The following is a 13023-nucleotide window of genomic DNA, read 5'->3' as shown; positions in this document are numbered from 1 at the left end:
TTAGAATCCCTCACTAAAAGTAAACTATGAGGATAATAATGTTTGTCTACCTTGTCCACTACTGTATGTCCAACAACTGGGACAGTTAATATGTGTTAATATGTGTTGAATGGATGAATTAACAAACAAACCAATACATGTTTGTCAAAGACTACTTATTCTTTACATTAACATTTTATGACATGAAGTTTGGTTTCATTTCCCTGTAATTGCATTAGCACAGTTTTCTTTATGAACACCTTCTCATATGTATCATGTACACATAAAGGATACCACAAAAGATAAACAAGTAAGCAATCAGTAGTTCCCTGTGACCAAAAGCCAGTATACCATAAATATTTTCTATTAAAGAGATTTAAAAGTCCTTATCTATAATTAAGTGTTAATGATACAGGTGTATTTTATCCTCTTATATAAGATGAATGTACCCATAAAGGCTAGAAATTTGGAAAAGATAAAAACTATCAACTGTTCAAGATGGCACAATTTTCTTTTCAAGGATAGGCTGTTGGGCTTTCTTAAAAGCCTGCTAATAGAAAACCATTTCCATTGTTACCAGTTGTTCTTTAAATTTCTTCATTATACTCTTTTCACTTATATTTTAGACAGTGATTTAACACTATTTTATTCACTACTGGAATTGGTAGCTTAAAGGAATACACAAAATAGAGGATTTTGAATGTAATTTTTTCAGTCAAATCTTATTTTCACACTCCAGGGGGCCCAAGGATGTTTAGGAGGCACATGGACTTTAAGAAAGAACTTCCAGACTTACAGAACGCTTCAGGCTAGAAAAACTGCAGGGAGCCATCCTCCTGAGAAAGGCCAATACATGGTTCTTACAGCCTAATACTATTTCATTTCTTTTTTCTTTTCTCAATTTTGTTCCCTCTTATCTCATCAGTCAGCTACATTAATTTCATTACAGAAAAGAAAATTAGCAATAAATAAAGAAGGGAACAAGGTATATAAAAGAGTGAGATAACCAGGGATTTTATATGTAAGAAATACTTAGCTGGGTGGTTTGGAAAAATACAAAATTTTTCCTTTTTATGGGAGATTTCTTTATTTGTAGCTGCTTATTTTCAACCTATTTCCATGTTGAAGTGCAATTTAGAGAATGCTTAGTTTCCTGAAGCCCTCCTCTTTTCCCCTGTTCATGAATTGGTATCTGCTCGAGGCATAAAACTAATTGGCATATAAAAAAACAAAACAGTAAAAACCTGATCTGATTGCATGTCAAGTTCTTGTATATAAAAATATTTTATTTGTGGACATACCTATTTAAAGTATTTTATATATCACTTTTCTCTGTTCCCTACCCTTCCCACATGAATCATTTCTGATATGGTGCTGTGGGAATAAAATTGTGAATATTGGTATGAGCTTGAGAAAGTTACTCAATCGTCAGTAAACAGATCTGTAGCCTCAAGGGGGCAGCATTCAGTCATAGTCATAGAAGATCATTTTAACATGAGCACAAAAATATCGTCTCATTGTTTTTTTAAGAATGCTAGCTGATCAAATTGTAGACCAGTAATACATTGTAAAAGCTGAGAAAGGCATTACCAGTAAACAAAACATTTTTGTTTAAATTTCAGTATGTTCCTATAAAACAGGCTTGATATGTAGTGCTTATCTAGGTTTATACTTAAATGGAAATAATTTGGTAGTTTAGAAAATGTAGGAATGTTGGAACTGAAAGGCCTTAGATACTGGTCTTGCCCAAAACCCTCATTCTTTAGAGTTAAAGTGACTTGTCCATACTCACAAAGATCTTTTTTCCATTGATTTTTCTATTACTGTCTTAATTTTGTTCTCTAAAGATCTATACATTTAGAGTAAGTGTAATCTCTGTTACTTCACATTTAGAGTAAATCTAATCCTTGTTCCTTACAAGTGTTTGAAAGTATCTCTCCTTACCTCTTCTTTAGAATACACTTTCTCAGTTCCTGCAGTTAGACCCTAGATGTCATGGTGTCTGATTTATTTATCATCCTATTAACCCTCCTCTGGACCAGTTCCATTTTGAAAGTGGCTTTCAAAATATGTAGCTAGAATTGAACACAGTATTTCATTACTACGTAAAGTATTTATTTTCAGAAAAATAGATAATAACTGTAGCTTTTCTACCACAGAATTGAAATGTTTACATTTGAGTCTTACTCTAAGATTTTTAAAGTTTACTTTAACAAAGTAAGAATTTTTGAGCATCAAATCCCAACCCAAGTCTTGTATCAGAAAGTATTCAGTGTTATCTAGAACTGTCCGCCATAATTTACCTTTTTTTTCATAATTTACTCTTCAAAATATGATAAAGGAAAACAAGATTATTATTTCTTATTTTAACAAAAAACAATATCTTTGTCAAAAATTAAACTGCTAGTTAACAGAGGTTTTCCAGGTGCAAATGCCCTTTATCCAATGAAGGTATACTAAAGTTGATGCCTTGGTTTGGACACTTTTATGGCTGTAGAACTGTAAATTTGTAACTTAATAAATCCTCTTAATAAAACCAGTCCATTTCTGGTATTCTGCATGATGGCAGCATTAGCAAACCGGAACATGGAAAAGACTTATATCAATCAGAAAATAACTTTAATTGTTAATGCAAACATCAAGAACAGAAAATAATGATTCTGAACTGTTATCTTAGTATTATAACATATGTACATGGCAAGGATGAACACAAATATGGATAAATAAAAACACTTTAGAAGTAGGATCTTATGATACCTAAATACTTTGCTTTTAAAATACCATTTATTGTTTTCACCAAAATTTAGAAAGGAATTAAAAAGAAAACTATTTAAATAACACACACAAAAAATAATAAATAAAACTGCTAATTAACATTTTTAATTAATTTCACATTTTAAAAATCACAAGAGTATTTCATATCCTTTGTATAATTGTACATTTCTGGTCACTCATTATTGAAATTGGAAAGTATAATATAAAAACCTAACTCTTCCCCAGTCGAGTAGAGCAGTAACAGAATATTCCTTAAGAGCTGGTCATTCCAAAAATTATGACTTTGAAACCTACTTTTACAATTACATATGGGTTATAGCTATGGCTAATATTCTGGGAATTCATACCAAATAATAATGTTGAGAAAAGGTAAGCTTCTATATCCTAAAAAAAATGTTTTTTGCATTCTCATATAAAAGACCTAATTCTTAAAACATTAATTTAAATGATGTTTTGAAAAATAAGCAGTACGTATATAATAACCTATTTAAAAATTAGTTTGGGTGGAAGAAATATGTATTTTTTTTTAATGTAGGAAGAAGCATAAAAACATTAACTCCTATATTCAAAGAAAATATGAGTTTTAGAATGTCCCATTTGGTACATTCTGTAGCACTTTTAACTCCTTTTTGTTTCATTGCTATATTTACCTCTATTTAATTCTTTTTTTTTTTTTTTTTAATCTTGGGGAACTTTTCAAACATATACAAAAGTAAAGCCAATGATATATATAATAAGACCCCATGTATCTATCACCTAGCTTCAAATATTATTAGCATTTTGTCATTCTAGTTTTGTCTATTCCCTACCACCACCTTTTTTTTTTTTCCTGGAGTACTTTAAGGCAAATCCCAAACATTTTTTTGTTTCACCACAAGACACTTCAGTATATCTCTCTAATAGTTACAAATTTTAAAATACATATCCACAATACGAAATCACACCTAAATAAACAATTTCTTCATATTATCTTATAGCCAATTTATAGTCAGTTTTCCCCAAATGTCTTTAAAATGTGTTTTTTAATAGCTTGTTTTGAATTAGGATCCAAAAAATTTCTACACATTGCATTTGGTTAATATATGTCTTCTGTTCATTCTTAATTTAGCAGCTTCGATTAACTTCAGCCATCCTTGCCACCTCCTTCATTAGCATTTGGGGTTAAAATACTCAGATTCCTTATTATTTATATTCTTTGTGATGTCACTGAAAAATACAAATAGGATAAAGGATTGTTAACCTAAAAATAAAAATAAACTTAGGTTACACATATCTGATAGGATAGTAAATAAAATACCTAATTTAAATGATTATAGTGTAAGAAAGCAGATGGTCCATTTTGAGAGAATTATACCTCTGCCCAATTTACTCTTTAATTAAAATTTGGGATATTTGTAACTTACCACTCTTCAATATTTCTATTTGGCTTGAACTGAAGCTCTTGGATGCTCCCAGTTTTTAAAATATTACAGATTTTTAATGCATTGCTTTCATTTCAAGGAAACAAGTTGGCTAATTTTCCTGATAAATACACTGGTTCTAATTTTATCTTTCCTTCCTTCTACTTTGACCCTCTTTTTTTCCATCTCCTTTTCATATCAGAGTTTAGAAAGGTTTTAAGAATTTGTCGGTGATTGATTATCAGATTCATGTTTCCAATATTAACTTCTATTGATGAACGTTTTTATTTGGTTGATCTGTCACTGTCCTCAAACTCAACGCATCATCTTTCCTCCAAAATATGGTTTACCTTCCTGACTTTTCTATTAGTATGATAATGATAGTAATAGTTGCCATATATTGAGAATCTAAAGCTAGGCTCTTTGTGTAGTTTCTCTAGTCTTCTCACCATATCTATTAGTTAGATTTTATTAATACACTTTATAAATGAGGAAGAAGTGGATCAGAGAAGTTAAATAAGTTGCACAAAGTCACATACCTAGTTAAAAGGCAGATTGAAAATTTGAATCCTGATCTGTCAAGCTGAAAAGTCCATATCCTGTCCATAACACCTGTGCCGTCCTAAAATGTTAGTTTTTCCTGTATGTATATATTTACCCACTGACAATATTTTAAAATCTTAAGGGTGAGAACCTGTTATAGAAACAACTTTAATCACATCCCAAAAGTAATTTTTTCTCCAAAGATTAGAACTTAAAAGTTTTTACAACTTCACATTTGTAATAAGACCTTTTTCTTTCAGCATTTTATTCTCTTCCTTCTTTCATTTATATTGTATAACTTTATATTTTATCTGGTTTTCTTTAAAATTATTATGGCTTTTAAACGGCAGTTTTCAGCAATTTTTAAGACTTAGTTTTTCCTCGACTGTTCCCAACTGTTACTTTATAAGTGAACAAGTATATTCAATATTTTTCCAAAGTTTTAATTTATTGTCTTTAAACAATGCCTAGAAATGGTGTGCTACAATTTTTATAAGACATTCAAGGTTATTTTTTCCCTTTGTGGCGTGTCATGAATGAAATCTGAGTTAAGGCTTCAAAGAAAATGTATTGCCTAAAATTGTTGTAAACTACATTATAATTATTTACTTAAGTGTGTTGCAGAGAGAAAGGGATGGGATCTAGAATTAAAAAAAAAACATAGCTTGTATTTAAATGACTTATGCCTACAATTAGAATCCTTTTACTATCATTATCCATCAAAAACTGTAATTGAGCAACTTTTAAGACTAAAATTATTACTCAAGCAGCTTACTGAAAATTAATATTTACAACATTCTAATGTGCTACATATGTAGGTACTTCGTTTTTAACTGTCATCTGAATTTTTCTTTTCTTTTAACCACATATTACTTGCTTGATATTATGTCACTTAAAAATTCTAAAAGGAAATATTTGCTGCGAAATAATGATTTACAGTTGAATTGTTCTTGTGAATATACCTAAGTAAGTTGATAGGTGCATTTATAATATATTCCTCATTAAAATCTGTAATTGCATTGTTCCTATCCATTTTAATAATATCAAAAACTCTTAATTTTAAATGCTAACAGCAGTGTGATCTTGCCTCTGTGGTTCCATAATCAATAAAAGAATCAGAACATCCTAAATATTTTAAATAGGTATCTTTTTGAAGAGTTTTTCAAAGTAATGATTAAGTTAAATGAAATACATCTCTATAAAGTATTAATTTCATGTTAGAAATGCATAACTATTATTGAAATCAAGCTTATAAGGCTATACTATAAAATATGAATGTTTTTCAGTGTCATTTCACCAATTATGTGTGCTTTTTCCCAGAACACTCCTATGACACCGTCACCAGCTGTGCAAGTGCAGGGCCAGCCTAACAATTCTCAACCTTCCCCGTTCAGTACATCCAGTCAACACGGAGATCCAATGAGAAAACCTGGACAAAACTTCATGTGTCTGTGGCAGTCTTGTAAAAAGTAAATGACAATTTTATTTGAAATATATAAATGCTATCTTTATTTTGGAATGCTTTTATATTTAAATTTCTGTCATCTATAGTTTCCTGAAAATTATCATTTGAAATCACTGTTGTTTAGCAAAAATATTTTATGGTAAGTGATATTTACATAGATTCAGTGGCACTTAGGCAAAGAAACTTATATAAATGGTATAAAGAGCTTCACTGCCTAATGGTAAGTTTTAGGGCATGTGTTTCAGCATTAGTTTTTAATACAAGCAAATCAGTTAAGAATTTGATGGTATATATGACTAAGAAAAAGACCTAGGTTTTAACATTTTTAAAGTAACTTGAACCTAGTGGTAGCTAATTTCTGTATAATAGATGTTAGAGGTAACATCAGTTAGAACAACTTGTCTTAAGTGTAAAATTGGGGCAGACACCTTATGAAAATTATTTTAAAAGGCATAACATCTTACATTGTAGTCAACTTATAACAGACAAACAATGAATAGAACTGAATTTAAGGCTCTTTTAGACTTGAAGGAAAACTTGAGAATAATATTAAAATAAAAATCTTAGTTCCTTGAACAATCCTCTGCCAAAATCCTCTGCGTTGAGTAACTCTTTAGAGCTGTAGGACTAAGATGCTTGTCTTAATAGACATAACACCCTTCATTTCTTAGATATCTAGGATTCCATTTCATTCTTAAGTAAATAAAATTACCACATTCTGAAAATACTCTGTTATTCATCATTTTTAATGATATATTTTAGATGTATTTTTATTATAAACTTCAGGCTCAGATTCATTGTAGGAATATCCATGTAGACAAGGGATTATTAATAGTATTCAAAATTTCTGTAGAACAGGGTTTATCAAACTTTAAATCTCAACTCTGTAGTGGGTCATGAAATCATTTTAGTGAGTCCCAACAAGTAGAGGTTTTATGTTTGTTTTCTTTTCAATGAAAGAAAGAGTAAAATATATTCCATCATGCTGGTAAGGGTAAGTATTGTTTCCTGTTATATGTGTATATAATATGTGTGTGTGAATATTGGATCATAGCGTAAAATCTATTTGTCAAAAAGTTTTTTTTTTTTTAACCATGCTTTAGATTGTCTCTATTTCTTTTATTTATTTAATTTGACCATGTCCTTTTTTAATTTAGTTTACAAGTTAATGTAAAACCTTTGCATGTCAATCCTGCTCTTTCCATTTGTTTTGAGATTTTGTGTTTTTCAGTGGCAAATAGTAGCTGATGGAGTCAGTCTGCTAAAGTTGTTTATTGACTAAAAAGTTTGAGAATAGCTGCTTCAGATGAAGTGTTTAGTTTACTTCAAGAAAATTGCTGGAAACATTAATGAACCTAACTGTGCAGCACAGTTTCCTATCTTGCTAGTAGGATCAGTGTTAACAAAACTTGATGGTGTACCTTCCCTTTGTAAATCTTTTCTGAATAAAACTTCTTAGAGATAGTCATTTAAGCCATCATTTTTATGTACTGTCTTGTTAGTAGGTTCAGGTTTGATCCTTCAAATTTTTATTGAGCACCCTCTAGTAGGATGCATGTGCTAGCACCTAGAAATACAAAGATCACTCCCAGCCCTTGGGAACGCAGATCCAAAAATCAAATAAATTATAGTACAAATAAGTGCTGTAAAAAAGGATAATTTCATAGTGCTGTTGGCAGCACAGTGGAAAGTTATGTGACTCTAGGTGGTTAGAAAAATTTCACGACAAATGTTACAGTTGTGTTGGGTCTTGAAGAATGAGTAGGAGTTTGTCGTGCAAAAATAATTCAAGTCAGAATAGCAAGTGCAAGATCAGGGAGTTATAGAAGGGGGCTAGTGTGCCCTGTGAAAAATTTAGAATACCAAGAACATATGGACCTGAGGAGAATAACGGCCTTTGTTATTCATATTTTGCTTAAATTGCAAGTGATAAAATATGTCATAGCCCTTGTCAACTAAATGGCTAAGTTCTAATTTCTATAATATCAGATCAAAAAACATTAACAAAGGACTTTCTTGGGTTTTATCTAAATCTAAAATCTTTTTCTTCACTAATATTGTAAAATGCTTATATTGTAAAATATAGAGTTAAATAGTTGACTATGTGCTCTTTTCCTTTTGTGGAACTAAAAGTGACTTCTGGGTATACATTCAACTTGTTTTTTTGTTCTATAGTAAGATCATACTTCACATAGTCTTTTTGTATTTATAATTCCCCTTCTTTCCTATATATGATATAGTTTCATTTACATTGAGCCACTTGCTCTTATTTATCAGTAATGGCTTTTAACCTGAAAACATATATCTCTAAAAATTAGGTACTGCACTCTTTAAACTTAACTACCATACCACCATCATACCCCTGCAAAAAAATAACAGTAATTCCTTCAGTATTCTTCAAATATTCAGTCAGTGTTTACATTTCTCCACTTGTCTTTTCTTTATTTAGAGTTTATTGGTATCCAAGGTTCAAACGTTGTCTCTGGTTGATAAATTTGGTTTTGTTTTTTTTAATCTGTAGATTCCACCTGCATCTCTTTTAATTGTTTTCTTGCAATTTTTTGTTGAAAACCTCAGGTCATTTGTCATATGAACAAATGAACCGTATAAACCACTGATGATTCTTGCCTAGAACCATTATTTCATTAAGGGTTGTAAAATGTAAAAAGACCCCTTCATTGACTATTTGGTTTCCCTGTAGTTTTCCTGTGGAATAGTAAATTCCTAGAGGAAAGGTGAGATAGATACTTGATTATTTCCCGTTATTTACCAGTTTTCAGAATAATGAGTTCACTAACTTTCTCCAAAGGTGACCATTACGTTTGTGTTTTGCTTTCTTTTGTTTTTTTTTTTTTTAAATGCAATTTTATTGAGATATACTCACACACCATATAATCCATCCAAAGTATATAATCAGTGGCTCACAGCATCGTCACAGAGTTGTGCATTCATCACCATGATCAATTTTTTTTTTTAATTCAGTTTTATTGAAATATATTCACAAACCATACAGTCATCCATGGTATACAATCAACTGTTCACAGTATGATCATATAGTTATACGTTCATCACCACAATCTATTTCTGAACATTTTCCTTACATCAGAAAGAATCAGAATAAGAATAAAAAATAAAAGTGAAAAGAGAATACCCAAACCATCCCCCCATCCCACCCTATTTGTCATTTAGTTTTTACTCCCATTTTTCTACTGATTTTTTTTCAATTTTTTAACTTTGTTTATCAAAAAATTAAAAACAAACAGGCAAACAACAACCAAAAAAACCCCACAACTTTTCAAACAAAGCAATGGATTAAGGAAAACAAATAACCTAAAATAACTACTTTGCTTCCAATATGTTCCTACCATACCCCAAGAAAATTAATAAACCATGTCCAAACAGAGGAGTAAGAAAAACAAATAATCTAAAATAACTACATTGCTTCCAACATGTTCCTACCATACCCCAAAAAATTAACAACCCCTAAGAAAACAAAGGAATAAGAGAAAAAAAAAACCTAAAATAACTCTATTGCTTCCAACATGATCTTACTATATCCAAGAAAGTTTACAAACCATAGTCATTCCTGAGCATTCGCATAACATTGAGATTACCCTCCATAGTTTATCTGTTCTTATTAGATTATCATTCCCCCTCCACTAATTGGTATCTCTAGGTCCCCTACATTCTACACTATAAAACATTGTACATTTTTCACAGAATTCACATTAGTGGTAACATACAATATCTCTCTTTTTGTGCCTGGCTTATTTTGCTCAGCATTACGTCTTTTTTTTTTTTTTTAATCTTCATTTTATTGAGATATATTCATATACCACGCAGTCATACAAAACAAATCGTACTTTGGATTATTCACAGTACCATTACATAGTTGTACATTCATCACCCAAATCAATCCCTGACACCTTCATTAGCACACACACAAGAATAACAAGAATAATAATTAGAGTGAAAAAGAGCAATTGAAGGAAAAAACAACACTGGGTACCTTTGTCTGTTTGTTTCCTTCCCCTATTTTTCTACTCATCCATCCATAAACTAGACAAAGTGGAGTGTGGTCCTTATGGCTTTCCCAATCCCGTTGTCACCCCTCATAAGCTACATTTTTATACAACTGTCTTCGAGATTCATGGGTTCTGGGTTGTAGTTTGATAGTTTCAGGTATCCACCACCAGCTACCCCAATTCTTTAGAACCTAAAAAGGGTTGTCTAAAGTGTGCGTAAGAGTGCCCACCAGAGTGACCTCTCGGCTCCTTTTGGATTCTCTCTGCCACTGAAGCTTATTTCATTTCCTTTCACATCCCCCTTTTGGTCAAGAAGATGTTCTCCGTCCCACGATGCCAGGTCTACATTCCTCCCCGGGAGTCATATTCCACGTTGCCAGGGAGATTCACTCCCCTGGGTGTCTGATCCCACATAGGGGGGAGGGCAGTGATTTCACCTTTAAAGTTGGCTTAGCTAGAGAGACAGGGCCACATCTGAGCAACAAAGAGGCATTCGGGAGGAGGCTCTTAGGCACAACCATAGGGAGGCCTAGCCTCTCCTTTGCAGCAACCGTCTTCCCAAGGGTAAAACCTGTGGTAGAGGGCTCAACCCATCAACCCACCAGTCCCCTATGTCTGTGGTCATGTTAGCAACCATGGAGGTGGGGTAGGCGAATACCCCTGCATTCTCCACAGGCTCCTCAAGGGGGCACTGCATCTTTTTTTTTTTCCTTGTTTTTTTAACTTTCCCTTCTTTTTTAAATCAACTGTATGAAAAAAAAAGTTAAAAAGAAAACAAACATACAATAAAAGAACATTTCAAAGAGACCATAACAAGGGAGTAAGAAAAAGACAACTAACCTAAGATAACTGCTTAACTTCCAACATGTTCCTACTTTACCCCAAGAAAGTTACCTAATATAGCAACTTTTCTGTGTACTTGCTCCTACTATATCCATCAGAAATTAACAGACCATAGTCATTCCTGGGCATCCCCAGAACGTTAAATAGCTTATCTGTTCTTCTTGGATTATTGTTCCCCCTTCCTTAATTGCTCTCTATTGCTAGTTCCCCTACATTCTACATTATAAGCCATTTGTTTTACATTTTTCAAAGTTCACATTAGTGGTAGCATATAATATTTCTCTTTTTGTGCCTGGCTTATTTCGCTTAGCATTTTGTCTTCAAGGTTCATCCATGTTGTCATATGTTTCACGAGATCGTTCCTTCTTACTGCCGCGTAGTATTCCATCGTGTGTATATACCACATTTTATTTATCCACTCATCTGTTGAAGGACATTTGGGTTGTTTCCATCTTTTGGCAATTGTGAATAATGCTGCTATGAACATTGGCGTGCAGATATCTGTTCGTGTCACTGCTTTCCGATCTTCCGGGTATATACCGAGAAGTGCAATCACTGGATCGAATGGTAACTCTATATCTAGTTTTCTAAGGAACTGCCAGACTGACTTCCAGAGTGGCTGAACCATTATACAGTCCCACCAACAGTGAATAAGAGTTCCAATTTCCCCACATCCCCTCCAGCATTTGTAGTTTCCTGTTTGTTTAATGGCAGCCATTCTAACCGGTGTTAGATGGTATCTCATTGTGGTCTTAATTTGCATCTCTCTAATCGCTAGTGAAGCTGAACATTTTTTCATGTGTTTCTTGACCATTTGTATTTCCTCTTCAGAGAACTGTCTTTTCATATCTTTTGCCCATTTTATAATTGGGCCGACTGTACTATTGTCATTGACTTGTAGGATTTCTTTATATATGCAAGATATCAGTCTTTTGTCAGATACATGGTTTCCAAAAATTTTTTCCCATTGAGTTGGCTGCCTCTTTACCTTTTTGAGAAATTCCTTTGAGGTGCAGAAACTTCTAAGCTTGAGGAGTTCCCATTTATCTATTTTCTCTTTTGTTGCTTGTGCTTTGGGTGTAAAGTCTAGGAAGTGGCCGCCTAATACAAGGTCTTGAAGATTTTTCCTACATTATCTTCTAGGAGTTTTATGGTACTTTCTTTTATATTGAGATCTTTGGTCCATTTTGAGTTAATTTTTGTGTAGGGGGTGAGGTAGGGGTCCTCTTTCATTCTTTTGGATATGGATATCCAACTCTCCCAGCCCCATTTGTTGAAAAGACCATTATGACTCAGTTCAGTGACTTTGGGGGCCTTATCAAAGATCAGTCGGCCATAGATCTGAGGGTCTATCTCCGAATTCTCAATTCAATTCCATTGATCTATATGTCTATCTTTGTGCCAGTACCATGCTGTTTTGGCAACTGTGGCTTTATAATAAGCTTCAAAGTCAGGGAGTGTAAGTCCTCCCACTTCGTTTTTCTTTTTTAGAGTGTCTTTAGCAATTCCAGGCATCTTCCCTTTCCAAATAAATTTGATAACTAGCTTTTCCAAGTCTGCAAAGTAGGTTGTTGGAATTTTGATTGGGATTGCATTGAATCTGTAGATGAGTTTGGGTAGAATTGATATCTTAATGACATTTAGCCTTCCTATCCATGAACATGGAATATTTTTCCATCTTTTAAGGTCCCCTTCTATTTCTTTTAGTAGAGTTATGTAGTTTTCTTTGTATAGGTCTTTTACAACTTTGGTTAAGTTTATTCCTAGGTACTTGATTTTTTTAGTTGCTATTGAAAATGGTATCTTTTTCTTGAGTGTCTCTTCAGTTTGTTCATTTCTAGCATATAGAAACATTACTGACTTATGTGCATTAACCTTGTATCCCGCTACTTTGCTAAATTTGTTTATTAGCTCTAGTAGCTGTATCGTCGATTTCTCAGGGTTTTCTAGATATAAGATCATATCATCTGCAAACAATGACAGTTTTACTTCT

At 32.6% G+C, this 13023-nt stretch overlaps 1 protein-coding gene across 1 annotated transcript in view; it reads left to right on the top strand.

Moving 5' to 3' along the window:
- Positions 1 to 13023, top strand: part of ARID2 (AT-rich interaction domain 2) — a 283049-nt gene that overhangs the window by 189317 nt on the left and 80709 nt on the right. The window contains exon 16 of the mRNA XM_037848145.1: positions 6018 to 6166. Within this exon, the coding sequence (XP_037704073.1) occupies positions 6018 to 6166 (149 nt within the window). The remainder of the gene's footprint in view (positions 1 to 6017; positions 6167 to 13023) is intronic.

Source organism: Choloepus didactylus, chromosome 8 (assembly GCF_015220235.1).
Source record: "Choloepus didactylus isolate mChoDid1 chromosome 8, mChoDid1.pri, whole genome shotgun sequence".
In the NCBI taxonomy this organism is placed as follows: Eukaryota; Metazoa; Chordata; class Mammalia; order Pilosa; family Megalonychidae; genus Choloepus; species Choloepus didactylus.
Note: the sequence above shows the minus strand (reverse complement) of the source record. Positions and strands in the feature narration are given on the sequence as shown.